Source organism: Cryptococcus neoformans (genome assembly GCF_000091045.1).
Source record: "Cryptococcus neoformans var. neoformans JEC21 chromosome 7 sequence".
NCBI lineage: Eukaryota > Fungi > Basidiomycota > Tremellomycetes > Tremellales > Cryptococcaceae > Cryptococcus > Cryptococcus deneoformans.
This window is the reverse complement of record NC_006692.1, coordinates 522,221-548,682: the sequence shown is the minus strand read 5'-3', so window position 1 is coordinate 548,682 and position 26,462 is coordinate 522,221. Positions and strand designations below refer to the sequence as shown.

Sequence of the window (26,462 nt, the reverse complement as noted above, 5' to 3'; positions counted from 1 at the left end):
CGCAGATTACTTAAATTAACAACGTATCATTAATTAATTGATTATTTTTTTGAAGAAATCGTGAAGCAGGAACAACGAACAAGCAGCACAAAACTCATCTTGATTCAAATATCTGCGTTGTTCGTTGGCAACAAAGAAGGACAATCCAGACGCTAGGGCTTCTCTGCTCGTCGTATATATTTTGTTCATCTGCTAAATCGACGTTCGATCCAATATTACAAAATTACCATGTCTGCCATTGTCACACTCCGTGCAATCCCTACTGAGGCTGACACGGATGCTTTGAAATCGATTGTCAGCCGTGATGTCCGTCGTGCATACATCTCTCCGGAGACACTCCGGACGCACAAAGTAGCTGCCGGTGATTGGATGCGATTTAAGTCAGGCAGTACTTTCATTATGGCCCAGGCATGGCCCAAAGCTAGCATAGATGATGACGGTGAGTTCACAAACTCTATAGGAACCTGTCAGCAGTTAAAATAACCTGTCTTTCAGTTGTGGCACTTTCATCAGCTCAAATCAATAATCTTTGCGGGTCAGAGGTAGAGATGCATCATTTCAAAGCCGGACAAAGCCAAGGCCGCTTGGTATCAATTGTGCTGAAGGAAGTACCTTTGACCGAAGCACCCTCGTCTTCCAAGCTGAACGTCGTTACTCGACCGCCCATAAACTTGGATAGCCCAAGAGAATGGGTTTGGTGCAAAGCTGCTATCAAGGAGGCACTCAGTAAGACTTCTCTAGCTGTTGTCTTCTGCATAATGTTGACACCTGATATAGCTTCCTTGCACTATGTCAGGACGGGCTACTCTCTTATCGTCGGTGACACTGAAAAGGCACCTCGCAAGTTTGAAATCATCTCCGTCGAAGTGTCTCCCAAGGATATTGAGAAACGTTTAGCGTCGATCGAAGACGGAATGGAGGAACTTGCTATTGATGAAGAAAACCAGCGACTGTATGAGATGCACTGGAAAACTTCAGTGTCCCTTGAAGTAGAGAAACTTCAGGAAAATAAAGAGGTGCACGCGGCCATTCCAGACGAAAAAAAGGTGCTCAACACTAAAGACTTCGTAAGTTTTCGTCGTAACCAGAAGATTAAATCCTGAGAGATTATAGTCGAAGATGTCTACAAGTTCCGTCCCTCATTATATCAACTTTTTCACCCCCGCCGAATCCCCTGTTTCCGCTTATACATTTCTGGGGGGCCTTCAATCTCAAATTGATCAAATCAAGACCCTTCTAGATCTTCCGATGCTTCATCCTGACCTGTATATCAAGTTTGGACTCAACCCTCCTAGAGGCATCCTCCTTCACGGCCCCCCGGGAACGGGTAAGACGGCGCTGGCCAGGGCGGTCGCATCGTCTGCTGGATGTTCTTGCATTGTCGTCAACGGACCTGAACTTTCCTCAGCATATCATGGCGAAACGGAAGAACGGTTACGTGGAGTATTTACGGAAGCAAGGAAACGTAGTCCATGTATTGTAGTATTGGACGAAGTGGATGCGCTTTGTCCTAGGCGGGATGGTGGGGAGGGAGGCGAAGTTGAACGAAGGGTGGTAGCTACTTTGCTGACCTTGATGGACGGTATGAGTCACGAGAGCTTGGAAGGTGAACGGGTATTTGTAGTAGCTGCTACAAATAGACCCAACAGCATTGATCCTGCTCTTCGTCGGCCAGGGAGGTTTGATAGAGAGATTGAAGTCGGTGAGCTAACTTTCTTTTTTCAAGCAACAAGCAGAGGCTAACATACTTTCACAGGTGTGCCAGATGTCAAAGGCCGTCGAGAAATTCTCGACATTATGCTCTCAAAAATTCCTCATTCACTTTCAGAAAAGGACCTCTCTTCTCTTGCCGCGCGCACTCATGGCTATGTCGGTGCTGATCTCTTCTCCCTCGTGCGAGAATCCGCTTCTGCGGCCATCTCCCGCTTTCATCTGTCTCCGTCATCAACCCTCTCCGAACCTGTCTTGACCAATGCGGACATCCTCTCAACACTTCCTTCCATCCGGCCGTCTGCCATGCGCGAGGTATTCATCGAAACTCCGACTGTTCGATGGTCAGATATAGGTGGTCAACAAGATGTAAAGCAAAAACTGAGAGAGTGCATTGAATGGCCATTGATGCATAGAGACACGTTCAAGAGACTAGGCGTAGAAGCTCCTAGGGGAGTGTTGTTGTATGGGCCTCCGGGCTGTAGTAAGACCATGACGGCTAAAGCACTGGCCACAGAGAGTGGTATCAACTTCATTGCTGTGAAGGGTCCGGAGGTGAGCTACAGCGAATTTCTATGAAGCGAGAGTGCTGATCATCTCCAGCTTCTCAACAAGTACGTCGGCGAGTCCGAAAGGGCAGTAAGAGAGATTTTCCGCAAGGCACGCGCTGCTTCCCCTTCTATCATTTTCTTTGTGAGTCGAAAGGCGGTTTTCAGTCTCACAACTAACGAAGTATCGTTACAGGATGAGATAGACGCCCTTGGCTCAGCACGATCGGATGACCATGCTCATTCCGGTGTTCTTACTTCTCTCTTGAATGAGATGGACGGTGTAGAAGAGTTATCGGGTGTGACAGTAGTGGCAGCTACCAATCGACCCGATGTCCTGGACTCTGCTTTGATGCGTCCCGGAAGATTGGATCGTATCTTGTACGTAGGGGCACCCGACTTTGAGACTCGAAAAGATATCTTCCGAATCAGATTGGCCACGATGGCCGTGGAACCAGGCATTAATGTTGAGCAACTGGCCGAAATAGTGAGCCATACTAACAGAGCAATGACCCACAGGACCTAAACTGACACATGGTTTAGACTGAAGGCTGCTCTGGTGCAGAAGTCGTCTCAATCTGCCAGGATGCGGCTTTGGCAGCCATGAACGAAAGTCTTGATGCTCCATATGTAAGTATATCTGGACGCCATACAAGTGCGAAGACTCATCCTCGCTCGCAGGTCAAAGCTTCCCACCTTGTCAACTCAGCTCACACTGTCCGAAGAAGAATTACTCCGGAAATGATTGCATTTTTCGAGGAATGGAGAGACTTATCTGGGGTTCGTAGTGCATAAACTCCGTCATATGTATTTTTTCTATCCGCTGAATATCATGTGGTCACTATAAATTATGCCCGTACTAACCTCACTGCTCCTATCAATATCCAAGCGGCAACAGCCCCTGCCATTCCCGCTACCGCCAAGTCTCGTTTCTGAGAAGGTTTGACTAAGGGATCTAGATAGTTGGGAAATCCTCGTATGGTCTGAGTAAAGAAAGGATCGCTTTGCGATTCTGATCCGTTTATTGTCGGATCGACCGCAGCCATCAAAGGAATGGTTTGGGGAGAAACAAATTCTAATGGATTGGCTGTTGAGTTTGACGGCATATCTTCCACTCCTTGAATGGCAGCATCAGAATGCTGCTCTTTTATAGCACTGGCTGAAGCAGAGCCAGCTGCTACTCTTTCCAAATGACCCTCTACCCCTTCTAATCTGTGGTCCACCCTTTCCATCATAGACGCCACCCTCTCCTCCAGTTTTTCCACCAGCCGCTTACGTTTCCATGGTTCCACCAAAAGTACCGCGCCGACGAATATAATGAAGTTGATAGCGAGACCAGCTACATTTGCCCACGTACTGACGCTCCTGATCTTGTCACTCCAAACTTGCTCTTCGTGATACCGTTGTAAAATAACCTGCATGAGTTGAGAGAAAGATTTGTCGACAGCAATCTCGGCATCTTTGAGGGCGATAGATGTCGAGGCCACGGCATGGGAGGAGGTATGATCAGAGCGGACAAGAGAAGTGAACTTAGAGACATCGGCATCGGTCCAAGAATGTTTGCGTTCCAGCAGAATGTTGGTTTCGCGTTGAGCTTCCGAACGAGCAGCAACAGCTTCATCATAAGCAGCCTTGGCGGTTCGAGCATGTTCACGCAACCTTTGAAGCTCGTCCTCTGGTGTATGAAACAATGAAGGTAAGCATGATTGAAGCGCTGGGCAAAAATGCTGTACCTTTTTCGAATACCATATATTTCAGTCGTTCCACCTCCTGATACCCTGTCATCTCGTTAACTTTCAATCCTAACCCCACAAACTTCTTCTGTGCTTCTTGTATGACGTAACGCGAATGTTCTAGTACATTCTTGCTCCATTCTATCAAGTGTTCACGAACCTCTGGCGGAACAGAGATGTTCGAGGGTAAGGAATATGTTGAGGAGAGTTTGAACGGAGCATTTTTGCTGGAGAGGTTATTTGTTGAAGATTGTGAAGGAGATGAAGATGACGATGAGCCAGGATTTCTCAGTTGATCTGACAGTGTTTCTTCAGCCTCTGAAATGTGACCAGCTGAAGTTGGCGCTGATAACACATCATGAGGACTTGGTCCAGGTTCTGACGCGGAGCTCTTCGGGTTCGGACTTGCCAGAAATTTCGCCATTTCTGACTTTGGATCCTCTGAAGCAACAGAGCTAGAGCTAGTAAGCATGCGGCTAGTGTTGCCTACCCGAATTCGGCATGATGGCGGGCAAAATAGGGGCGTAGTAGAGCGAGAGAGGGGTGATGGGTAGAAGAAACGCGTGATCGCGACTTTGGCAGGGGAAAAAGGATATCGGCAGGCCATCCGGGGACTTGGAGCCGTCTCTACTGTGTAGGATGAGAGCGAGAGGGAAAAGCACTGAGATCGGGGCACCGTCTCACACTTGCTGCGGTAAATGGTGCTTCGTTGTTCAAAATATGTACGTATGTAGTAGACGTAAACAGTTGCACAGATGAAAATGCACACGTAACGATATGGCAGACGAACGACGACCATCACCACCATCCTCGGCGGCGGACTCCTAATATAAGCACATCTAATAATTAAGCACATCTGAGCACATCTACTTCATATGTTATAATCTTTTCTAAACAGATACTGCTAGGAATCGAGAGGTCATGGCCCAGTATGATTCTATACAGCTTGGATCAGTAACACTACCTGTACCTGCAGACTCGACTCTGCCATTATCGTCGTGGACCCCTCTGACCTCTGCTATCGTCGACAGTTTCACATCGTCGCTGCCTTCGTCCAGATTGACCATTGGGCTTATCTCGAAAGCTCTAAATGACCCAGGTCTTGGGTTCCAAGCAGAGATATGTAACAAAGGAATTTCTTCGAAGATTAGATGTCGAGTGACACCTAGTGACGCCCAAGGTAGCATATGGAAGAGGCTTCCGTGGAAAGGGCGAGACACGGTAGTCAAGGGACTATTGAAAACGTTAGAAAGAGTATGGGACTATGATGATAAGTCGGAAGGGGTTTTAATGTCATTAACCGTAGGACTTCCTTTCATTATCCTTATTATATGTTTGTTGGCAGACTGACAACCATGCTGGTAGGCTGAAGACAACCAAAGTATGCAGGATATTTATGCCTCAGTGCCATCCCCAGAAGATCCCTTATTTGGAGAGGCAACGAACCCCCTGGATCAAGAACTTCATGACAGCTTGTCCAACTACGAGAATCCTCACGGTATCTTAACAAGGCTCTACCTGTATCAGATCGTGAGCCGCAAGTTCGGAAAGCAAATTATGAGCTTTCTCATTAATCGCTTGCCACTCAGCGTTCTGTTTCTAAGATGCTGCAAATGGAAACCAATCCCCACAAGCTCGTCGACCCACTTTTCACCCCTTTTAGAGAGGCAGGTAATAATCGCATCTACTATATAAACTTGTCCACTTGGGACATTCAACGGCATCCTGGATGGTTTGATCTACCTCGAGGAGGCATATTGTGTGCCATTTCTCCGTTCACATTGCCAGACAGCTAGCTGAGTTAAATTTTGATCAGGTGCGAGCAGATGGGCACCGGCAAAACTTTGATGTGCCTTGCTCTTATCACAGCTACTCAACATCAGCCGACACTCCCGCCAAACAACAGCATCGAGATCTCTCCCGTTTTCACTACTGTTGCGGAACGTTCATATCCATTTCCTTCACATCGCGATCTGCGTGCACTGACTGCATTCCCCTATTCGCAAACAGCATTGGCGTTTCCTTCACTTGTCGAGTTATGCTGCAACATTCTGTCTATTCATAATCCTTCCGCCAAGCGGACTTCTTATCTGCCACCTCAGATCAGGTCCCTTTTCGATAGGAAGACTTTTTATTGTATGTTGCCTTCGGATGAAGATTGCTTAAGGACCGTCAGGAAAAGGCGCGTTCCGAACAAAGTAAAAAAGCTTTACTTGGCCAAAGGCACATTAGTAGTCGTGCCTCATATATTAGTCGCGCAGTGGAAGCTGGAAATTGAAAAACACACCGAAGAAGGAGCCCTGAGACTTCTTGAAGTGGGATCGGACGAGCTACCTAGTGTCGATGAACTGCTAGATTATGATGTGAGTCAACTCTGCCCTTCTTGAAGCTTTGATGTGGACTGAACAAGTTCAATGATGAAACTAGATTATATTGATTGATGTAGCCCGTGTGTTTATGGGTCGATTTGGTACTAAAATTTTTGCGCTCATACCCGGTTCAGGATTCGCGTATGAAGAGACATCGTTCAGAGAACAACACAATTTCGCGCCCTCAGTCCTCCTTCAAGCGAGATGGAAACGAATGATTCTCGGTGAGCAGCACCACGTCCTGATGCGAAAAGTTGATGTACGATTGATTATTTGTTTGGCTTACTCGTGTAGATGAAGGACATGTGGCTTACAGCAAAGTCTCCAATGCAATGAGGATGGCAATGCAGCTTAGTGTTGAAAGACGATGGATTGTGAGCGGGAGTAGGTCCTGCTCTATACCGTAGATGACGTCAACATTCACCTTCTGCAGCACCAACTCGGAATCTCCAACAAGGAGGACAGATGGAATTGCAGGAAATGGACCTTATTGGCATTCATGGTTCTTACGACAATGCAATCGGAACAGCATCAAGACGAGCTTGGTCGAAGCGCGATATTGAAGACGCCACCCGCTTGGGAGTCATGATGGGAGGTTATCTAGCCGCTGAACCGTTCAAGTCAGAGGGCAGATTCCAGCAATATGTCACCACACATCTTCGAGGGAAGAATGGGCCATCATTTGGCGCGGTGCAGAGGATGAAGTACCTGCTTAGCGGTATACTTGTTAAGCATGGGTAGGTTGCATCGGCATTTGTGCTTAGAAAGCGGAAATCATAATCATCTATAATCAGGCCAAAGGTAATTGATACTGAAGCTCGATTGCCTCCTTTGACCATCCTGCAAGAAGTCATCCAGTTCGATCCCCTGCAGCGTGTGACGTACAACGTCCTAGCAGCACTAATAGCAAGCAACGTTTATACTAGTGAGCCACCTCGATCTGATCAAAAGGAAATCTGTATTAAACTTCTGCGCAGGCGGTGGGGAGGACGTTGATTACTTCCTTCACCCTCGCAACATAGAATCGTTCAACCAAGTCGTCACCAATCTCCATCTCGCCTGCTTCTGGTACTCTGCTCGTGACATGGAAGCTGAAAATTGTCTAGCTCGTACACATGACTGGTTGAGAAATCACCCTCACTGCTCTGAACAGGTGCGGGAAAATCTGCAAGAAGCATGTCAACATCTTCAAACTGCACTTGAAACGCCGGGCTGGATGGAATGGATGGAGAATGGGATTTCTATACCATGTGATGGCCCTTATTTGCCCCCTCTTATCAAGCAAGCCTGGTCAGACTCTTTCGACACTCAACCTGACATGATCGATGTCCACAGCCTCAATTCCCTGCGAGCTTTGAATGTAATGGGAGCTAACATACAAGAACTACATATGGCTGGCTGGCAACATAGGTCTCACAAGTGTGACTGGTTTTGGGAGGTTTTGACAAAGGGCGTTCCCAAACATGTCTTGGAAACTGACTTTGGAAGGAAAGCTGTCAAAGCTGTGGCTAAATTAAAAAATAAAAAGCATCGGGAAGGAAAAGGGCGAACGACATCGGCAGCTCACGCGCCGAAAGCAGTACCCAGATCTCCCTCCAAGTTGACGAAGAAAAGGACAGGCAGAGAAGGCGAAATAGATGATCGGCTAGACGAAGCTGGAATGAACGCCATAAGTATCGGGAGACAAGTTCCAAAATCAATAGATGAAGGTCCAAGGCCCTTGCCCTTGACTATTGTCACCAAAACTCGATCAGCCAAGGTCAATTTCATCCTCCATGCAATCCTAGACGCCCCCAAAAATGACAAATTCGTTATTTTCGGGAATAACTACGAACTTGGCCACTTGACTGAGGCTTTGGATCTTCTAGACATCGCATCGTGAGTGAAACTCAAATTTACCGGCCTAACCGAGTTGCGCTGCAGAACTTTTGTAGGGCATACACTTCACGTTCAAAATAGGAGACTGGCTCTAGATTACTTCGAGACGCCCGGAGTACGAGTCTGCTTAATGGACCTGAAGCTTGCGGCCCGAGGTTTGTAAGTTTGGTAGATTTTTCCAACGTCGCACGTCATATTAATCAACACTATGCGACAGGAATCTTGTTAGTGCCAATCGCGTCATTTTTCTGGGTCCAGTTTGGAGTTTGGATGTCCAAGCACAGGCTATCAAGGTGTGTGCAGGCTTAGCTACTTGAGATAAAGCTTAAGAAGACTAGCGAGTACATAGAATAGGTCAGACACGACCAACTCTTGTCCAAATACTTGTGACTGAGGGGACATTTGAGGAAGACATTGCGAGGCGATCTACAACAAGCAGATCTGCCGATGAAGAACAATTATACTCGCGAGCCATGATCGAAGTGGGTTCTCTAGGACTTGCCGATCACAGGTACTGATTGAGGCGGATACAGAACCCTCGCTTTGTTTATGCGGAGAAGAAGCAGACTTCTGCCTTCACCGTACGCTTTATTCCTAAAGGCCAAACACTTAATCCTTCCGAAAACCCTCGCGAAACCACTCAGACTGGTGCAGCAAATCTCAATTGGCAAAAAGTCGGCGACAATGCGAATGCCACAGCCATTTCAACTTCCCCTACTACCGTATTTGGTTCTTATGGTGCTTCCGACCAGTCAACTTTGGATTTTCCCAGATCTGTGCTTAAGAAAAGAGAAGGCGGCGGATTAGAAGGCACAGTAGCACGTAAGAAAGCACGAGTGACTTTTGCCTAGTAGCGTTCAAAGTTGAAGATTCATTTGGCTTTCTTTATGAATTGCATTTAGACTGTGTAAGAGAACATCGTATGTTCATTTCTATCTATTACAGACATGCTTTTGCATATATTGGCTATAGTTTGGCCTTGGCGTCATTTTTTCTCACGTCCGCTTCGTCCATGCCACCTTCTATGAGCCCCTTACGTTTACCCCCCTTGCCTTCCGCCCGAACTACACCTTCTTGTCCCGTTGCAGCAATTAGATGTCCGTCAGGAGTGTATATTCTTCCGCGAGCAATACCTCTGCCCGAGGAAAGATTGGCAGCCTGAGCTTCCATGACATGTAACAATGGCGCGGAGGGGTCAAAGGTATCCGGGAAAGGGTAAAAATGTATGGCATGATCTAGGGAAGCAAGCATACCAAGGCGCGGATTTGAGTTTTGATTGAGACCGACAGAACGTGCAGTGGTGCCAATGAATTGGAAGTCTGACATGTAAGCTATCATAGCCTACGTAAATTTAGCATTTTGAGTACAGATTTGACGGGAGCTGGAAAACACCTACTTTGACCGTTTCTTCATTGAGTCTGTCTGGACCTACAGACTTGATCCGCAACCAACTCATTCGCACTTGGGGAGGTGTTGCTATATCGTTCTGTGTAGACGTTCTACGAGCACGAGCTATGGACACTGGTGACGATTTCCTTTCCTATAAATTAGAGATTGGTAATTTTGAGCCAGTGTCTGTAATCCGATATCAACGAGAACATTAGTTACTCACCTGAATGTACTCTTCAAAGAATTTCTTCTCCCAAATTTTCTTGTTCTTGCCCTCCCGTTCTCGTATCCACCTCTCCAGAAAATCCGCATCTTCTTCACATTCTGATGGTGGTAATATGTTATCAGGACAGGGCAATTCGAATTTGGGTAAGACCTTCCTACTTCCCAAAGGGGTATGTGTAGGGGGGTCCACTGAAAACGCCAACGAGTGCTTTGGCCCGTTCTTGGAGTGACTCTTGTCATTATTTTCTCCAAAGTCGGAAGGTAAAGGATTGGGAGGTAATGCGTAGCTGGCCATGAGAACAAATATTTCCTTTTCCCCTTGCCAAGCTCTGACCAATCTGGACGAGTAAGACCTTGCGTCGCTAAGCTTTTCTACTCTGTACTCAATCTCTGGATCACGCTGGGCAGGCAAGAGGAAGTAACAATGTGCACTGTGCAGGCCAAGTGGTGGAGATATAGAAGAAGTCGCTGCCATGATAGCCTGGGCGAGTATTTGACCTCCAAACACCCCTCGGGCGCCGGAGGGAACCCAAAGATTTTGTGATAGGTAGGTGAGAGGTTTGATGGGGTGAGGCGTAACGGTGACGTGGTTGGCGAGTTGTTCGCCCATGACAATATTGCTTTGGGATAGAATGAGAGTGTGAAGCGAATAGACTGTAAAAGAATGAGATGCGAAAAGGAATATATGCAGTGGTTAGTGAAAGTGGGCAGCGTAGCTCAAATGAACCAAGATTTAAGAGGTGATGGAACTAATGAAGAATGTATCTCGGTTACGGGGTGGACTCATAACCGGTGGACCGTTTCTCTACGTAGTTTTTCTGTCGGTCTTCTGCTGGGCGCTGGAGTCACGATTTCCTATTCATTTGCTAGCACTGCAATGTATTCTTTACAAGCTACGTAGGCATGGACATAACGTAACCGTAGTGAATGCAATATGCGCGTAGTTATTGCTGCGTGGTATGCAGGCGTATTCTAGGGGTAGTAGTAATAGTGGATCATAACGTGTTCTTCATCATCCGTCGATCGTTACTTGGGGCGGTTCTTATGTCGCCGTATATCAGTAGTGTAATACTGTCAGAGGCAATCTTGGACCATGGCAACGGTATCTGAGTAAAGCTCGTAACGTAAGACACATCCGTCAATTCACGCATGAGAATAGAAGCTCTTGAAGGATAATTTGTACCAGACACGCAGGGAATGAGACATCAAGAGGATCTTTTCGCATAATTGGGGATTACAGCAGTTCATCTCTTATATGCGCTTACGATTGATTTAAGGCGAGATTCTGTCGCTGGTATGAAAAAAAAGTTAATCCTTTGGAATTTAGCTTTTGGCACAATACAATCATAATACCCCAACAGTCCAAAGCACCTCGTTTATTGGGTATCACCTTTATTCCATTCACTCATCAGGGATCCAATTGCTGCGAAAGAACCCAAGGTGCCAGTGATGAGCGGGTTTGACCAAAGCCCACCAGGTGTAGACCAGTGAATAGTAAGGGGGGCGTACGCCCTTAAGATAAAGTCAGACTTTTATCTCCGGTAGGTGTGATTTGAACTCACCCATTCACCAGGGCTCGTCTCTTCCAGGTCTTCCAGTCATTGGCTAGTGCTTGTCTCGGAGTGGTTTCGCCCTCATACTCCACGCTAGGACCAAGTTTTTCCGAAAATCCTTCCTTCTTGTCATCCTGGAACTCATAGTCTATCGCTTCGGAATGTGTAACTTCGGGCCTGCTGAGTTGTAAAGCGCGAGTGCGATCTGACAGCTCACGGTAGCTGTTGCAAAGCTTGTGTATCTCCAGCACCACATATACCCTGATTGTGCGTAGTTAGATGAATTGTCCAAGATGCGGCCGACACCAATATACTTACGCCCAGAATCTGACACTCCAGAGAGCAGCTTTGCTCAGAGCCGATGGTGATATGGGTAGAACACCCTTACTTCCAAGCCAGGATACGTGTTCCAAAGGATAGTAGAAAAGAATTGCAAGGGCTTGTAGGGTAGGGAGGGTCTTTTGGCTCATGAAGACCTGCATAAAGTCACCCGAGGCCAAAAGGGATTTCAATGCAGCGAGAGGCTTGGGGTGCAAGCTGAGGATCCATTGAATGATGGGAAGTAAGCCTGACAGAGGTATTAGCAAGGGGGCAGTACAGTACAGGTTATTAGTCTACCCACCGAAAGCCCTCATGACCACCCTAGCATCTCCAATACTTCCTGCAGCCTTCCCCCAGCCTTCAGCAACCTTGGCCAGTCCGAAGCCTCCGTCCACGGTCAAAACCCTCTTCCCTGCTCCGGAAGCAAAGGTGACCTTCGGGTGTCTTGCCTTGAACGCAGCCAATTTGAGAAGTAAAGCAATGACAAGGGGTGAAGAGTATTGGGCCAACATCAGAGACGCGTCCAAGCCGGGAACGGTAGATGTGAGGCGCGAGAGTCGCGCAAGAAGAAGTTTGGGAGAAGAGAATGGGGATATTTTCGAGTCTGTCATGATAGTCCTGTGTGTGAAGTTGAGGGTCGCAGATGCAGATAGATTCAATAGACTGAATGATAATCAGTGTAAACGAAGGTTGCAAAGGGCAGCCAAATCGTAAGCATAAAGTACACAATAGTGTATGTAATGCAGTACTTCGTTGCGATGATATGGCAAGCGGCCGCCTTCGATGAGGGAATAAATCAAGAATAAATGTACTTTCGCGCTCTCGGCAACTGAACCGGCTAGCTTAGATGTTGATCGTCCGGACTTAGGAAAATGATGACGATGACAGAAGTTTAGCGGAGATAAGTTATATGTCCGCCTGCTTCGAACCCCCCTCCACCAGCCATCCGCCACTCGAGTTGTTTTATATTTGTGATGACAAAGATTCTATTCGCTCTTGTATCCTTCATCTGTTTTTGTTTCCACAAGCATCAGTAACTACCTGGATCATTTTATTATTCACAAGAGTATTGCGAATATCACTATGTCTCTAGCGACTCCAGCCATCATCCGCCGTCTCGCGGTATCCTCTCGCACGGCTGCTCCTCTTTTGCGAGCAGTTAGCTCCAATGTTACCCGAACATTCGCCAGTAGTTCTCGTCAGCAGTTGGTCGCTTCAGCACCTCATTCTGTCGGTTTTAGAAGTACAGCAGTATCTGGATTACGGCGCAAGACTTCTCTTCTGCATATGAGTCCTATTATTCGTCAACAGCGTGAGTGGACTGTCCATATCTCAAAAAGATGCTCCACTAAATGCAATAACAGGTCGTACTATGTTCATCCAGACAGAGACGACGCCCAATGAAGCATCTCTCAAATTTATTCCTGGTGTGCAAGTCACGAATGGTGCGGCTCACGAGTTTCTCGATCTTCGTTCCGCCCTTCAGTCCCCCCTCGCCACTCGTCTTCTCACCATTGACGGTATCACCGGCGTTTTCTTTGGTCCTGACTTCGTCACATGCTCCAAGGATGATTCATATTCATGGTCCATCCTTAAACCAGAAGTTTTCGCTGTTTTAATGGAGCATTTTTCTTCAGGTGCTTCATTGTTCAAAGAAGGTTCTGGAGAGTCACAAGCTGAAGACACTCGTATTCTGGACACTGATTCGGAGATCGTGGGAATGATCAAGGAGCTTTTGGAAACTCGAGTACGACCAGCCATAATGGAGGATGGCGGTGATATCGAGTATCGGGGCTTCGACGAAGACACTGGCCTAGTCAAGCTGAAGCTGAAGGGGAGTTGCCGAGGGTGCAGCTCAAGCAGTGTGACGTTGAAGAATGGCATTGAGAGGATGTTAACGCACTACGTTCCTGAGGTCCAATCGGTCGAGCAGGTAAGTTGTCCTTTTTGTCAGTGGGTGTTTGACACTAATTTGCGCATCAGGTTTTGGATGAGGAAGAACTTATCGCTTTGGATGAGTTTGCCAAGCTCGAGGCAAGGCTAGAGAAGGAGCAAGGTGGTGACAAGGCAGGGAAGTCTGGGAAGGGAGAGTAAGTACCCGTCAATCATGATACGCGCATGACAACTGACTTCTATTTGTAGTATGAGCTCTTATTTATCTGTTTAGAAAAGCACTATTACAACACTATCACCTTATATATGTATATGCATCTACCGATTTCGTATTATTGAAGATTAGGGGTTCGCCGGTTCTGCAACCTAAGAACAAAATATGCTGTTACTACACAATCCACCTGTCAGCATGGCTGGGAATTAACGCCTCGGCAGCATCTTGTTGCCAGAAAAGATTATCATTAATATCAGAGGGGCTTCCCTTCCCACCCACCTCGAATGAAGCGGACTTAGCCGACTTGCAAATAATGTAATAATGTCTTCTCCGGTTCGGATGACCGGATGACGAATCGACGACGCCCTGTTCGTTGTTGACTGTTCTAATTCTGGCGCAACCTTACACATTCTACTGCATACTTCTGTCGTTCGCTCAGTTATTCCTTTCCAGTTATTATCGGGGAAGGCGTTGTATGATCAAGACTGCTTGTAAGTGATTATCAATCATTGGTAAAACCAAAATGGCGAATATTGGCCTTGTAAATTACTTGCAGTGACTGACCGTTCCTTTTTTTTATCGCTCGCGTTAGGTGACTCGAAGTCATCCATTGTTGGTAGAATTGTCAACAATATTCTTCGGCAATTGTCTGTCAAAACACCGGTTACGCTTTCTGCAACAAGACCACTCTCAAAAGATCCTGCAATCGACCAATACTCCTCATTTCGTCGCCCGTCTCAATACACCGCATACATGGGAGATAACATAGTCAAGTAAGCACGCGCTCGTACACTTCAGATTGGACTTCGGGTCAAATGGTGGAGTTGGGTTAGGATCTTCTGACTGTCTATACAGTTTCTACTCAGGGCAGCCAGCTCTGAACCGCGTGTCCTTTCAGCGACATATTTCTGAGAAGGTCAACGCCCATCTACAGAATCCGGATACTAGGTTCTACCTCTTCAAGTGAGTAGTGCAACACTGTGGGATACATTGTCTGACAGTATTAAAGAAATTTCCAACCTCTTGTCAAAAAGGGGGATATTGGGACTCCACTTTATCTGCAGCGCAAGGATGTAGATCATATTGTGAAAGACGGGTTTGGCATCGCGTGAGCTAGTAACATTCTACTTGAAAGTCGTTAAAGAACTAACGCAGACTGAATCAGGCCTTCGAACATTTCTCCACAAGCCGCAAAGCTTTACGAGGCCACTCGACTCCCTCCCCTTGCCCCCTTGATCTTCTTGGGTATAGATGACCGTTGTGACCCGACGACCAACGCTTCGCCAGCGGTCGACCATCTGAACCCCCAAGGCACTGCCTACTTTGCGGTAGATGTCACTGATATACCCTTGGATGAAGAAAAGATCGGCGGCGAATGGGGCGAGGCCAGAGCTAGCGGTGGCGCAATGGAAGGATGGGATGCAGGAGTGTTTGCGCAAGCGAGAGCATTAGTGGATTGGAATGGGCGCAACAAAGTAAGCCATACGACTTGAAGCAAATCATTGTGTGTTGATAATATGACGCAGTTCTGTCCCGCATGTGGCTCTTCTACCTATTCTTTGTGGGCAGGGTGGAAAAGAGGCTGCACATCAGCTCTTAACCCAACTGACGGAAAGGAATGTTTTTCCACCAAGGGGTTGCATAACTTTGCGTATCCGCGAACGGATCCCGTCATTATTATGGGCATTTTGGATTCCAGCGGCGAAAAAATGTTGCTGGGCAGACAAAAATCATGGCCAAAAGGTCCGTGTTTTTCCCTTGCTTCCCATTTTGCACCTATTGATCTGATGACATACCTCCACAGGAATGTACTCGTGTTTAGCCGGTTTCATCGAACCTGGAGAGTCGTTTGAGGACGCTGTGCGAAGAGAAGTCTTAGAAGAGGCAGGCATTGAAGTCGGGCCTGTTAGATAGTGGGTAATCCGGCGCTGTTTCGTGACAGGCATCTGACCTGTTTCTGCAGCTCCTCAAGTCAGCCTTGGCCGTTCCCCGCCAACCTCATGGTCGGCTGTTTTGGTCGTGCAAAGGATGGCCAGATTATCAGGATGGATCTTGATAACGAGCTGGAGGGTATGCGCGTCTTTTTGACATAATAATGACCAAGTTGCTAAACAAATTGGCAGACGCACAATGGTTCCCCCGTTCTGCAATCGCAGCCATCATTTCCCACCCAGATGGTAGCTCTTACACCCCCGCAGAGCTGAAGAAACTCGAAGACAAAAGCGCATCTAATCAAACCACTGCTGCAGCGCTTGCGCCCGCCGAAAGGAAACCTGGAGATGTTTCAAGTTCTTCCGGTCATGAGATGGGAGTTACGAGGCTACCACCTGCAACGGCCATCGCCGGAGTTTTGATTCGCGAATGGGCCAAGGGTGGCTTAGACCTGGTCAGCAAGCTTTAAAGCTAATGACCATCGTTGGCTGCCTATCTGTCATGAAGCGAGGGGTAAAAGCTGCGAGTTATGGAAGGATAGCAGAAAATGGACATGCTATGCCCCTTGCCGGCCCTTGTTTATTTGTTAACAAGTCACACCTCGTCGTATATATACATCTGGGGCACGTGAAGTGTACATCATTATGCAGGGTTCAGCCGCAATCAAAATATTATTACACAATTATTCACATTGTCAGCATGTGTAAAGTGCCATATTCAATCCTCAACGCACTTGCAATTCACTTTTTACTGTTCACTTCGCTCCTCCTATCCCGTCCACAATTCACTTAAGTTAGTTAATAAACTTTCTCCACGGTCCGTACCTCAATCCGACGCGTTTCTTGGCCCCTGACGCGGGGTTGTCCCTGATGTCCCGGATTTGCGATGGCTTATCCGGCGGATCCACGGCCCTGAAAGCCGGATACAATTTCTCGGTCCTAGATTCCCCGTTCTGGGTTCTGGGTTTGATGTTTGTCGGCCCAAAGGAGGGAATGAGGATTCCATCTCCACACGCGGTCGTCTTGTCCTCTTTCTTCAACTCCCATTTTCGTCTCACACACCATCTTCTTTTCCCCCATCCAGTCCGATTTCTTTCCCTACGTTTCGCGCACACTCTAGCAGTGACGAGGCTGGTTTCCTTGACGTGAGTAACCCATCTACCACTCCACAATCATCTTCTAACTTCCCACAGACGCGACGCCCTACGCTCTTTACTTCTTGCTTCTCGATCTAACGTGCTCGACGCACTTACCTGCCTTTCCCGCTCTTGGAAATTGAGTCACTATTGCTTGCCTGCCATATACAGAACTGCTTTTTGGCTTAAATCATGTTCTGGCGCAAGAAGACGGCCACGCCTTTACCCAACTATCTCCCTCCCGCATCTGCCGAACCTCCGAAACCTATCCTGAAGAGGACTGTTGAAAGCCAGGAGGCTAGCAACCTTCGCTTTGCAGGTGATACCAAGCAATATCTTGGCGATGTTTCAAGTCCCAATACCCAGCGACCTCCTCATCTGCCCCACAGTCATAACGAAAATGACGAGACGCGTCGCGTGCGGCCAGCTCCTCTGGTTATCGTATCATCACACGATGGACCTCAGTTGCCAGCGTCTCCTGGATCTCAAGGATCGTACAGTCCCGGGGCAGATTCTATCTCTCGTGTACGCGCCCTTTCTTCGCGACGGTCTTCTAGACCCACATCGCCCAGCACTTCATCTTTCGGAGCGAGGGTACGAGCCAGCAACAACGGCCAGCATCGCCGTCCAAGCGCTCCCTGTCATATTGTCATGTCCTCCCCGCCATCATCAGCACCTGCAACAGATGTCGCGGTTTGCACCCCTCCTGCTCGTTTCTCCCCTGCAAGTCATGTGATCACCACACCTCCTTCACCTTACCGACCTACGAGCGAACACGGCGCCCAATTAGAATTCCGTCCGTTTAACGAAAGATTACCCATGCTGGATGAGGGTGGATCCCCAGACCATGACGTGGAAGATGGGCCAGATGCAGATGTGCCGATGTTGAATATAATTCCGGCGACTCCCCAGGACCAAGGCGACGGTTTCCCTGCAAAAACAGAAGTCAAGGCTTTGGAAGCGGCTGCTCCCATAGAGCAAAGTATACGGGAGATAGAAAGAGAAATGGTGGATATCTCTTTGAATGATGAGCTAGCGGAGCAAACCATTTGGGAAAGAGAAAGTGTGCCGACCATTGACCTGGACTTCAATTTCACTCCATTGGAATCGCTGATGGATTTCTCCATCTCAAAAGATCTGATTACAGCAATTCAGAACTCGTCTATTCTTACTGAAGAACCTGGGCAACATGGGTCGGCCGATGAACCGCCTTCTCCCTTTTTGCATGACCACCCTCCAACGCAGCCTCTTCCGCCTTCACCCCCCGATCAGACCTTCTGCTCACTTCCTTCCCTCGATTCCCACAACACTTCCGCCTCTCCTCCCCTTCCTCAATCATCCTCTAGTTCATCTCTTGCGTCTTTTCCGGACGTAGAGGAGGCACTAGGCTCCATGTTGGCGTCTCTGTCTGAACGCAGCATGGCGTCCACTGCCATACATACTCTTCAAGATAGGAATTTCGAGTTTGGAGGCGAGGCTTGCGCAGGATTCGACGATATGATGGTAGGCGTTGGTCATCGAACCGCTCCTCTTTCTATCTCGACCTGCAACAACACACCCCATTCTCGTATCGCACGGCGAACTCCGCCCAAGCTTGACCTATCAAGCAGCAAGTATGGCCATGTCGCACCGCAAGAACTCCAATCTGCACCTCTTGCCAGCCGTCGTAACGCTTATTTTCCAAACGCACGTGTTCATCCCAACTCTTCTCCTAGCGGTATCTTTACAGTCTCCCCATCTTCCTCCCAATCTAGTGTGTCAAGCGAGTCTCGTCATGCGTCTCATCCTACGCCAACGGCCGGTTTCTCGAATTTCCCTGCCTCGGCTTCTGAGTCTGAGTTGAGCTATATGAACGGTGGCAGGCCCATCCAAAGCTATCGCGACTCCTTTAGTGGAAGTGAGATCAGCGATGAAGAGCTTTGCACAGCCAGCATAATCAGTGTGACGCCGGTCATTGTACAGGAGAAAATGGGCATCAAAATTGGGGAAGGCGGAGATGTCAAAAAGGAACTTATCTTCGGAGGACATTTCTTGAAAGAAGACGCGAGTTTAGGGTTTGGTCTAGGTCTTGGTTTGGGAGTTGAGGGGGATGAGGTTGGATTGGCGATCTAAAAATCTATGTTCGCTCGCAGAAGCGTAAAGCGGTTATCGAAAATTAATAGTGTATCGGAGTTTTGCCTAGTTTTCCCTCGGCCTTGTGATTCTTCTTTGTTTCCATAATATAATCATAGGCCCGTTAGTAACAATATATCCTCTTTCTTCTATAACCCATAAGCTGTACATTGCTCGATGTGATCCTATCCCTGTTTTTTTGTTGTTGTTCCTTTTCGTGCATTCTATTGCAACGGCCTTTTTTGTCTGCATCATCAAATATCAATTTATCCCATTGTGTCTGTGCTTGGGACGGCTCTGGTGAAGAGTCATGCAGAAGGATAGTGTCATGTATAAAAGCCAATGAAGGATCAGACATACGTGACCGTAAAGTGAATGAAATGACCGACGGACTGAAATGGAAGTGCGCTGCGCGATACCCGAAGAAAACGCGTAAGGGCTTGACCGGCAACTTTTCCTGCGTTTCGGGCTGTTTTATGACGGAATTTGCGTTGGGAGTTTTGATAAAAACGCGGTTTGAGGGCTGCCGGCCAACACAGCAAAAACTCGTTTTGTGGGCCGAAACTCGGGGAAAGGCAAGTTATGATCTCAGGAAAATCCACGTGCAGGCCATGCAAATACAACTTGCATGTCATGGTTTTTCTCGTTAGGAAAAAGACGACGAGATATTTTTGAAACTCGGAAGGAAAAAGCGGGAAGCTGCCGCGCGCCGGTCATGCCATTTTTACGAAATCCGCGAGTCAAACGTGGAGGATGAATCTCGTCAAGATTCGTTGCGACGGAACCAATTTTGTATGACGAGTTTCTGAAAAGCGGTCCAAAAACGGCTGTCAGCCAAGCCCTTTTAAGCGGAATATCGCCAGCCGCAGGCCCTTTTTTGGGCAAAGCGCGGTGGGGGAGGGGGGCGGGGGGCAGAATCACATCTTGTATCATCACCAAGTCCTCACTCTTTATCCTTAAGGGCAAGTGGTATCGGCCGCCGCTTGTACGGTCGAAAAAAGGTATTATATAAGAGCTAGAGTCGAAGAACCTGTCAAGAAGTGAGAGCTTCAACAAAATCAGCAACATCCGATGACGTTCTCACTCTTAGAAAAAGGAGCTCTTCAACACATCCTTATAGCCCTCGCTTGGCTTGCGATCGCTCGAGCTGATTCCATCGATGCGATCGCTGATAGTGCCGACTCGTCGTGCGCATCTGGAGATGTCGCAGGCCATTACGACTTGGGTTTACACATCGCCAGTGTTTTCGTCTTACTGGTTGCGTCGGGTCTGGGAGTCTTCTTACCCGTGATCCTTGGAGAAAAGGGGTCTCGCAGTGTTTGGTTTGGGAATACTTTTTTTGTTTTAAAATACTTTGGGACTGGAATTATCATTAGTCTAGCGTGAGTCAGTATCAGCGATGATTTGGTTGTCGAGGAGGGTAACCAGACGATCTGATGATCCAGTATATAGGTTTTGCCATCTGTTACAGGAATCTTTCAAAACATTTTCCAAGTGAGCATGGATGTTCTCCAGGTGAACGTGACTGATCTAACCATGGGCAGTGAATGCATTGGGGAGCTTGCATATGAGCCCACCGCGCCAGCTATCGCAATGGGTTCAATGTTTGTCATCTGGCTTATCGACTTTTTCGGGTCCCGCCGGGTAAGGCTATCCAACATGTTATGGATCCCATTGTTGATTTACAGATAGTTAGCAAACAGAAAAGCTTTGTCGTCCTTGGATGCCCACCAATCGTGTGAGCCATGCGAACCCAGCTCTCCGGACACGAAATCGCCCGTCGCCGACTTATGTTGCGATTCTGGTCTGAAATCCGTTGCCGAAACATCTGATAGAGCAAACCGGAGGGCACATTGGGACGTGCAATTACTTGAAGGAGGTATCGTGTTCCATTCGATTATGATGTGAGTTTGAGCTGCAAAAGAGTTTACGAAAGCTTTTAACTAAATATCAGAGCAGCGGAGTTTCTCTCGGCGCCCAAACAGACGGGTTCAGCGCTACTTTTGCAGGTCAGTGAACGGGAGATATTACTATATGTCATAGGCATCTTCACTCACTTTACACCCACATAACAGCTCTGATCTTTCATCAGCTATTCGAAGGTCTGGGTCTCGGTGCTCGGATTAGTCTGCTCATCTGGCCCTCGGGGATAACATCGTCCGTCAAAAAACATTTGCTATGTCTAGCATATACTCTGACCACTCCTGTTGGGATTGCTATCGTTGGTAACCTTTTTTCTTTCCGATGGCGTGCTGACGTATTTCACGTTCATAGGGAATTGGAGTTCATCAATCGTTCAATGAGAATGGAGAGGCTGAACTTCTGGCAATCGGCGTTCTCAATTCTGTATCCGCTGGGATTTTGCTCTACAGTGAGCCGTCTACTATCGGAATTCTATTGGATTTGTCACTAATGTTATAATTAGGCGGCCTTTGTCAGCTTCTCTATTCCGAATGGGTAGTAGGCGATATGCGCAACGCTTCTAACATGAGAGTGGCGGTGGCACTTATCGCTTTGGTCTCCGGGTTGTTTGGAATGTCCCTGATTGGTAAATGGACATGAAATATACGTAAAAATGAAGCATCATGCCCCGGTATCTCATGAATGCATTCGTGTGACCGAAGCAGGCATGTGATGTCAGATCTCAGTCGGACCTTGGCCGTGGGCTCGATTGCTATCGCATGAAACCGCTAGTTAGATCATCGGGCATGTCTGGCGTATCTGGGGAGATGCTTAAGAGACGGAGTAAAACTGGGTCGATGACCAGCTCAGCTAAGGAGAGATCAACAACCTTGACAGAAATAGGAGACGCGTTGTTGGGCCTGCTCTGTATATTGTCAATCTTGACCATCATGGCACCGGAGGAAGGGTGGAGGTTGTTTGGAGGTCGAATGGTGTAAGAATACAGAGGAACGAGGGTAGGAGGAAGACAGAGTGGAGGACGATTTAGAGTAGATAAAATGCATAGCTCCAAGCAGCTTACTCCCTAGCTCAGCCATCGCATCGTCTACACTTAGCGCTTCTGGTACAACTATGTGCCCAGGGATACGTACTGCACGAATCCAGCGTACGTTTCGGTTACCGTCGAATCGAAGTAAGTGGTGTGACGGCTTGCGATGCGGTGGTGGCAGATGATCTAGTGGCTGATGTATCGGTTGATCTTGGAGGCGGTGTGTCTAGTGGGTCTCTAATGTCTGTGCCTGGGTAACTGACTACTCTGGATAGGATCGTGAAGAATAGATCGAGTACCAAAAGAGATAGGAGGAAAGCAGCAACGGCTACTCTACGGGCGCACGCACAAGCCTCCCTGCACCACTTTGAAATAACTCAACCTTCTGCCACGGCACGGCGGGTATGGTGGGATTTATTGCGCCCGCCAAGTGATTGCGATTATGGCTCCCGATGATAATTACCTGAGGTTGGGTGAAGAAGGTAAACAGAAAGATGGTTTCGAGCTGACAACGGGCCGAGCTCGTGGGGTTGGCAACTTATTTACTATTATCTGACATAGTCTGATTGCGATCCACCAGTACTAGGATACTCCGTTATTCATTCGCAATTGTAGTGTCGATGTAAAAAATGCACACCTCGCTGTTAAATCACTAAACTTCTTATTATATTATCTCGCCAAGCGGCCGTAACCGCAAAGTCCTCTTCTTAAGTCAACAAGCTTGGCGGTAGTAACACTGCACCAAGACTCAGTAACACCGTAAAGAACTAACGCCTTATGCAACCGCCCACAGCAATGCATCATGTATATCTTCGCTCCATATGTCATACCATCTCTCTCTCCGTCTGGGCATTTCTCGGCGCCATATACATATTCGGTACTCTTCCGTCTTGGCTGCCAGTATCCGTCGAAAGTTTTCTTCTCTTCATCCGATCCTAGATCCCAGAGATTCTTATTAAAGAAGACCCATCGACATGGTCATCTTCGTCCTGATGAATACCATTGAGAAACATCATGACTTGCAGGTCAGTCCTCGTCTACTGCGTTGCCCTCGCAGTCGTTGGGCTCGTTCGCGGTCAAACAGCAACGGAAGAGGAGCATGATCATGATCATGACCACGAAAGCGAGGAGGCAGTAGAGACAGATGATGCTGCTACCGGCCTCCATGCTGGGCATACTCATGCTCATAGTAGCTCAGACTGCGGGGTAACAGAGCTTCAAGACTATAACCTTTCACTCCATATCGCTGCCGTTTTTGTTATGCTGGTGGCGTCTGCTATAGGTGTTTTTCTTCCAGTCATATTGGGCAAACTCGGCTCCAGAAACAAGTTATTCGGATCGGTTTTTTTCGTTCTCAAATACTTCGGATCTGGGATTATTATTAGTTTGGCGTAAGTGCACTGATATCTCTATCAGATCACCCACTGACGCCTATGTTTTAGTTTTGTTCATTTATTGATCCATGCCTTCTTCAATCTCACAAGGTACGCGTTCGAGTACTCTTGTCTGGCCAAGGTGAAGCCATTGACGATGACTGTACCAGCCCATGCGTGGGAAATCTGGAGTATGAGTCTGCTGCCCCCGCGATCGCAATGGCAACTGTTATAGTAGTTTGGCTTGTCGACTTTTTCGGCTCTCGCTATGTGAGTCAAACACGTAATGGCTTTCATAATCCGTCACTCATTGCAATCTGCAGATCGCACGTCAGAATTCAAAGTTACGAGAGTGTGATCGAAACATCAGCGCTGCTCCTGGCTTTTCGCCCGACCCCACGGAGGAGAGGAAAAAAGATGATATATCAACCCCAATGACAGAGCTAGCTTGCTGTGGTCCCAACAATTTGGAAATAACTAACTTTGACGGTGCTGCTAAGATCGCGCATTGGAATGTACAACTCTTGGAATATGGTGTTATCTTTCACTCTGTTATGATCGGCGTGTCGCTTGGAGCCATGGGCACTGGATTTAGCACCACTTTTGCTGGTAGGCCTTTTCCTCAGCTGGTCGGAAAGGGAAACGCTTAAGAATGTTGGCAGCTCTGGTTTTCCACCAGCTTTTTGAAGGTCTTGGTCTAGGCGCTAGGATCGCCATGCTCGTCTGGCCATCTGGCATCTCTTCAACCATCAAAAAATGGTCCATGTGCCTTGCGTATGCTTTGACAACATCAGTTGGGATTGCCATTGTAAGCCCATCGAGTTACAGAGACCGACTGAGGAACTGACGATATTGATAAGGGCATCGGAGTCCATGCCTCAGTCAACATGAATGGTAGAGCGATCCTTCTGTCTACCGGTATCCTCGATTCAATATCCGCTGGTATCCTTCTATACAGTGAGATTAACCTCCCACGTTTCCGCAGAGGATGTAGCTGAATAACACCGTTATGATATAGGTGGTCTTTGTCAATTGCTTTATCGTGAATGGGTGGTCGGCGAGATGCGCGATGCCTCCACAAGCAAGATCATTGTGGCCCTTGTATCACTGTTTCTCGGTCTGTTTGCCATGTCATTCATTGGCAAGTGGATTTGAAGTATATCAGGGCCTCGAGATATAGAAACTCATAAGAAAAAGGGGAAGAATTTGGGGTATTTGGAGGTGTCATTTTTTTGAATGTCAATTAGAGCTGTTCTTGTTCCAAAAGATTTTCTTCCTCTGATAATCGTATGCCCATCAGCCATAAGATGTACACTGCGAAGTTGATTCCATGCGTCTAAAAATACGTCACCTGTCATGATGCTATTCTCTAATCATCATACCGTCGTCATACTGATCCAATGGACCGGCTAAGCGCCTCCTGATTCTCCAACTCCTCTATATCATCCGCATTCCGTTCGATTGCCTCCACTATCTCATCCTGAGGCACGGTAATTGACTGACCGTTGACCTCTCTTTCCAACATCCCATCCTTCGTAATTCTTGTATCAGGGCTCACACCAGGTCCTAGAGGACTTTCTTCCGTTGCAGCCGCTATAAGAGCCGGATCAGGCGGTGAGAAAGCCTCACCCCATCGCTGAACCTTACTAGGTGAAGTTGGAGACGAGGAAGAAGCTCGTGAAGAGGCAGAGCTTGCAGAAGGGGAAGTCGCAGTGATGGGATGGCCAGGATGAGGTCGGTGACCCCATGACCCAGAAAGGGAGTTGTGTCGAGAATGTGACATGGAGTTGTGCCGGTTGGGAATAACAATGGGCGTAGCTGCAGCAGCAGAGGTAGTTCTCATGGTTGAATCGGAGGAGGAAGTAAAAGAGGTGTCGATCGATGCTGATGAGCTTGACTCGTCACCGGGGGAAGCAGAAACATTGAGAGGCGGTGCTGGTCCAGAGGCATGTGAGGTGTAAGAGGATTCTGCGAGTGGCAAGTCTACGCCAGCGTCATCTCCCTCGAACGTCCATGAATTTGTACCAGGAGACATGGAAAGGTCCATGCTCCCGCTCATCACCGCAGACACTTCTTCTTCTTCATCGTCCTCCAGGCTCGGCATCACAATGGGCACGACACCCTCACCCTCCTCTGCTTCGCCTTGTTCACCCTCACCATCATCCGACACAGGAGCGGGTACATCGTCTCCTCCGCCTTCCCTGAACGCTCGATCAAACTGCTCGGCCCAATCCAAGGGAGTCAGAGGTTCGTCACCCTTCTGTTGCAGTGGTTCTACGCGGACGACCGAAGGAGCGAAGTTATCATCACCAAAGGGGTTTTCTGCATTGTCATTTGAAGGTGCCGAGGTAAAGTTGCCCCATGCATCGTCTTCAAACTCATCAGAAGCGGGTCTTGTCTCCCCAGTTTCCCAGGCCTGCGGTGTAGCATATGAGTACATAACTTGGCGTGAATTGCAAAGCAGCTTACCCCAAAATCGTCCTCATCGCCGCCACTAGCTCCCCATGAATTGGCAGGAGGTTGCAACCAGTCGGCATCGTCGTCATCATCCGAAGAATCGGCAGCTCTTTGTCTACTCAACCCTAATCCAGAACTCTTCCAATACTAGCAGGATCATTAGTAGAGGAATTAATCACTGTCACATGGGACGCTTACTCTATCCATGGCCTCTTCATCGTCTCCATCTCCGTTCTCATCGTGATCCGCATACGCATCAAACTCTCCTCTCGACGCGAATCCATCTTTCGCCGAAGTCCTTGTCAACGGCTCCCCAAATCTTATAGACCCCTCTCCTGGTTCATCATCGTCATCTTCATCACTCGCCGAGTCGTCAGGGCTCTTGATGGAAGATGGGTGAGCGGGTTTACCGCCCGCAAGAGGCTTGTCGTCGCGATCCTTAGCCTCACGCAAAGAGGTATTCACGAAAGCTTCCCATTCAGAAGATATGAACGTGTTTTTGATGATGTCGTAAAGATCTGATGGGCAGCGCGCAAAGAACTTGACAATCTCTTCGGCAATAAGAATGAGATGCCCCATGTAAGGCAACCTAGGTGACTTCGACTGAGCGACTAATCTGTCATTGAGCCTTTGCGCGTCCAATACCCTCTCAACTAACTTGGCCTCTTTC

The 26,462-nt window shown here is 47.9% G+C and overlaps 11 protein-coding genes across 11 annotated transcripts in view; 7 read left to right on the top strand and 4 right to left on the bottom strand.

The window, feature by feature from the left end:
- The first annotated feature begins 99 nt into the window (after nt 1-99).
- Nucleotides 100-3,084, top strand: CNG01950 (hypothetical protein). The gene is made up of 9 exons (XM_571889.2): nt 100-439; nt 496-726; nt 778-1,067; nt 1,114-1,702; nt 1,757-2,265; nt 2,314-2,403; nt 2,455-2,745; nt 2,802-2,888; nt 2,940-3,084. The coding sequence occupies exons 1-9, from the start codon at nt 229-231 to the stop codon at nt 3,051-3,053; spliced, it is 2,412 nt and encodes an 803-aa protein (XP_571889.1). The 5' UTR covers nt 100-228; the 3' UTR covers nt 3,054-3,084.
- Nucleotides 3,011-4,728, bottom strand: CNG01940 (mitochondrial inner membrane protein, putative). Its single transcript, XM_571887.1, has 2 exons — nt 3,992-4,728; nt 3,011-3,933 (listed from the first exon to the last, which is right to left on the bottom strand). Exons 1-2 carry the CDS (start codon nt 4,596-4,598, stop codon nt 3,107-3,109), a joined length of 1,434 nt encoding a protein of 477 aa, XP_571887.1. The 5' UTR covers nt 4,599-4,728; the 3' UTR covers nt 3,011-3,106.
- A 144-nt stretch (nt 4,729-4,872) lies between these two features.
- Nucleotides 4,873-9,145, top strand: CNG01930 (DNA supercoiling, putative). The gene is made up of 14 exons (XM_024657541.1): nt 4,873-5,293; nt 5,357-5,521; nt 5,581-5,750; nt 5,808-6,354; nt 6,419-6,440; nt 6,495-6,584; nt 6,655-6,744; nt 6,794-7,097; nt 7,155-7,285; nt 7,338-8,238; nt 8,284-8,397; nt 8,456-8,531; nt 8,577-8,720; nt 8,772-9,145. The coding sequence occupies exons 1-14, from the start codon at nt 4,913-4,915 to the stop codon at nt 9,087-9,089; spliced, it is 3,453 nt and encodes a 1,150-aa protein (XP_024513209.1). The 5' UTR covers nt 4,873-4,912; the 3' UTR covers nt 9,090-9,145.
- Nucleotides 9,118-10,590, bottom strand: CNG01920 (AP005220 putative acyl-CoA thiolesterase). Its single transcript, XM_571883.2, has 3 exons — nt 9,851-10,590; nt 9,635-9,778; nt 9,118-9,579 (listed from the first exon to the last, which is right to left on the bottom strand). Exons 1-3 carry the CDS (start codon nt 10,460-10,462, stop codon nt 9,205-9,207), a joined length of 1,131 nt encoding a protein of 376 aa, XP_571883.1. The 5' UTR covers nt 10,463-10,590; the 3' UTR covers nt 9,118-9,204.
- A 474-nt stretch (nt 10,591-11,064) lies between these two features.
- Nucleotides 11,065-12,516, bottom strand: CNG01910 (hypothetical protein). The gene is made up of 4 exons (XM_024657540.1): nt 12,028-12,516; nt 11,724-11,973; nt 11,415-11,666; nt 11,065-11,364 (listed from the first exon to the last, which is right to left on the bottom strand). The coding sequence occupies exons 1-4, from the start codon at nt 12,335-12,337 to the stop codon at nt 11,229-11,231; spliced, it is 948 nt and encodes a 315-aa protein (XP_024513208.1). The 5' UTR covers nt 12,338-12,516; the 3' UTR covers nt 11,065-11,228.
- A 202-nt stretch (nt 12,517-12,718) lies between these two features.
- Nucleotides 12,719-13,960, top strand: CNG01900 (iron ion homeostasis-related protein, putative). Its single transcript, XM_571879.2, has 4 exons — nt 12,719-13,038; nt 13,091-13,659; nt 13,710-13,816; nt 13,869-13,960. The coding sequence occupies exons 1-4, from the start codon at nt 12,810-12,812 to the stop codon at nt 13,891-13,893; spliced, it is 930 nt and encodes a 309-aa protein (XP_571879.1). The 5' UTR covers nt 12,719-12,809; the 3' UTR covers nt 13,894-13,960.
- Nucleotides 13,961-14,233: 273 nt separating this feature from the next.
- Nucleotides 14,234-16,435, top strand: CNG01890 (NAD+ diphosphatase, putative). Its single transcript, XM_571877.2, has 9 exons — nt 14,234-14,324; nt 14,426-14,606; nt 14,689-14,796; nt 14,843-14,941; nt 14,999-15,308; nt 15,360-15,576; nt 15,638-15,746; nt 15,797-15,903; nt 15,957-16,435. The coding sequence occupies exons 1-9, from the start codon at nt 14,309-14,311 to the stop codon at nt 16,232-16,234; spliced, it is 1,425 nt and encodes a 474-aa protein (XP_571877.1). The 5' UTR covers nt 14,234-14,308; the 3' UTR covers nt 16,235-16,435.
- Nucleotides 16,436-16,752: 317 nt separating this feature from the next.
- On the top strand, nt 16,753-19,296 carry CNG01880 (hypothetical protein). The gene is made up of 2 exons (XM_571875.2): nt 16,753-16,909; nt 16,958-19,296. The coding sequence occupies exon 2, from the start codon at nt 17,093-17,095 to the stop codon at nt 19,010-19,012; it is 1,920 nt and encodes a 639-aa protein (XP_571875.1). The 5' UTR covers nt 16,753-16,909; nt 16,958-17,092; the 3' UTR covers nt 19,013-19,296.
- Nucleotides 19,297-19,955: 659 nt separating this feature from the next.
- CNG01870 (conserved hypothetical protein) lies at nt 19,956-22,595 on the top strand. Its single transcript, XM_572185.2, has 8 exons — nt 19,956-20,394; nt 20,465-20,506; nt 20,557-20,656; nt 20,705-20,916; nt 20,972-21,021; nt 21,088-21,233; nt 21,287-21,383; nt 21,438-22,595. The coding sequence occupies exons 1-8, from the start codon at nt 20,084-20,086 to the stop codon at nt 21,572-21,574; spliced, it is 1,095 nt and encodes a 364-aa protein (XP_572185.1). The 5' UTR covers nt 19,956-20,083; the 3' UTR covers nt 21,575-22,595.
- A 193-nt stretch (nt 22,596-22,788) lies between these two features.
- CNG01860 (zrt1 protein, putative) lies at nt 22,789-24,612 on the top strand. The gene is made up of 7 exons (XM_571873.2): nt 22,789-23,353; nt 23,405-23,446; nt 23,506-23,605; nt 23,659-23,944; nt 23,998-24,143; nt 24,196-24,292; nt 24,354-24,612. Exons 1-7 carry the CDS (start codon nt 22,977-22,979, stop codon nt 24,488-24,490), a joined length of 1,185 nt encoding a protein of 394 aa, XP_571873.1. The 5' UTR covers nt 22,789-22,976; the 3' UTR covers nt 24,491-24,612.
- Nucleotides 24,613-24,674: 62 nt separating this feature from the next.
- The window catches only part of CNG01850 (phosphatase associated protein, putative), a 4,773-nt gene continuing 2,985 nt past the window's right edge, over nt 24,675-26,462 (bottom strand). The window contains exons 5-7 of the mRNA XM_024657539.1: nt 25,991-26,462; nt 25,805-25,939; nt 24,675-25,751 (exon numbers count right to left, since the gene is read on the bottom strand). The exon at nt 25,991-26,462 is cut by the window's right edge and continues 869 nt beyond it. Coding sequence (XP_024513223.1) covers nt 24,723-25,751; nt 25,805-25,939; nt 25,991-26,462 — 1,636 coding nt within the window. The 3' untranslated portion in view covers nt 24,675-24,722. The remainder of the gene's footprint in view (nt 25,752-25,804; nt 25,940-25,990) is intronic.

Bases quoted from the DNA above. Each gene is read 5' to 3' on its own strand.
- CNG01950 (XM_571889.2), top strand. From the start codon at position 229: ATGTCTGCCATTGTCACACTCCGTGCAATCCCTACTGAGGCTGACACG. The intron at 440-495 runs GTGAGTTCACAA...CCTGTCTTTCAG, and splicing joins AGCTAGCATAGATGATGACG to TTGTGGCACTTTCATCAGCT. The intron at 1,068-1,113 runs GTAAGTTTTCGT...GAGAGATTATAG, and splicing joins TGCTCAACACTAAAGACTTC to TCGAAGATGTCTACAAGTTC.
- CNG01940 (XM_571887.1), bottom strand. From the start codon at position 4,598: ATGGCCTGCCGATATCCTTTTTCCCCTGCCAAAGTCGCGATCACGCGT. The intron at 3,934-3,991 runs GTACAGCATTTT...TTCATACACCAG, and splicing joins ATATATGGTATTCGAAAAAG to AGGACGAGCTTCAAAGGTTG.
- CNG01860 (XM_571873.2), top strand. From the start codon at position 22,977: ATGACTTGCAGGTCAGTCCTCGTCTACTGCGTTGCCCTCGCAGTCGTT. The intron at 23,606-23,658 runs GTGAGTCAAACA...TGCAATCTGCAG, and splicing joins ACTTTTTCGGCTCTCGCTAT to ATCGCACGTCAGAATTCAAA. The intron at 24,293-24,353 runs GTGAGATTAACC...GTTATGATATAG, and splicing joins CGCTGGTATCCTTCTATACA to GTGGTCTTTGTCAATTGCTT.
- CNG01900 (XM_571879.2), top strand. From the start codon at position 12,810: ATGTCTCTAGCGACTCCAGCCATCATCCGCCGTCTCGCGGTATCCTCT. The intron at 13,039-13,090 runs GTGAGTGGACTG...ATGCAATAACAG, and splicing joins TCCTATTATTCGTCAACAGC to GTCGTACTATGTTCATCCAG. The intron at 13,660-13,709 runs GTAAGTTGTCCT...TTTGCGCATCAG, and splicing joins AGGTCCAATCGGTCGAGCAG to GTTTTGGATGAGGAAGAACT.
- CNG01880 (XM_571875.2), top strand. From the start codon at position 17,093: ATGTTCTGGCGCAAGAAGACGGCCACGCCTTTACCCAACTATCTCCCT.
- CNG01870 (XM_572185.2), top strand. From the start codon at position 20,084: ATGACGTTCTCACTCTTAGAAAAAGGAGCTCTTCAACACATCCTTATA. The intron at 20,395-20,464 runs GTGAGTCAGTAT...TCCAGTATATAG, and splicing joins GGAATTATCATTAGTCTAGC to GTTTTGCCATCTGTTACAGG. The intron at 21,022-21,087 runs GTCAGTGAACGG...CCCACATAACAG, and splicing joins GTTCAGCGCTACTTTTGCAG to CTCTGATCTTTCATCAGCTA.
- CNG01930 (XM_024657541.1), top strand. From the start codon at position 4,913: ATGGCCCAGTATGATTCTATACAGCTTGGATCAGTAACACTACCTGTA. The intron at 5,294-5,356 runs GTAGGACTTCCT...CCATGCTGGTAG, and splicing joins GGGTTTTAATGTCATTAACC to GCTGAAGACAACCAAAGTAT. The intron at 6,355-6,418 runs GTGAGTCAACTC...TGATGAAACTAG, and splicing joins ATGAACTGCTAGATTATGAT to ATTATATTGATTGATGTAGC.
- CNG01890 (XM_571877.2), top strand. The intron at 14,942-14,998 runs GTGAGCTAGTAA...AGACTGAATCAG, and splicing joins AAAGACGGGTTTGGCATCGC to GCCTTCGAACATTTCTCCAC. The intron at 15,904-15,956 runs GTATGCGCGTCT...ACAAATTGGCAG, and splicing joins TCTTGATAACGAGCTGGAGG to ACGCACAATGGTTCCCCCGT.
- CNG01920 (XM_571883.2), bottom strand. From the start codon at position 10,462: ATGGGCGAACAACTCGCCAACCACGTCACCGTTACGCCTCACCCCATC. The intron at 9,779-9,850 runs GTGAGTAACTAA...TCTAATTTATAG, and splicing joins TCTTTGAAGAGTACATTCAG to GAAAGGAAATCGTCACCAGT. The intron at 9,580-9,634 runs GTAGGTGTTTTC...AAATTTACGTAG, and splicing joins TCAATGAAGAAACGGTCAAA to GCTATGATAGCTTACATGTC.
- CNG01910 (XM_024657540.1), bottom strand. From the start codon at position 12,337: ATGACAGACTCGAAAATATCCCCATTCTCTTCTCCCAAACTTCTTCTT. The intron at 11,974-12,027 runs GTGGGTAGACTA...TACCTCTGTCAG, and splicing joins GGTGGTCATGAGGGCTTTCG to GCTTACTTCCCATCATTCAA. The intron at 11,667-11,723 runs GTAAGTATATTG...ACGCACAATCAG, and splicing joins TGGAGTGTCAGATTCTGGGC to GGTATATGTGGTGCTGGAGA.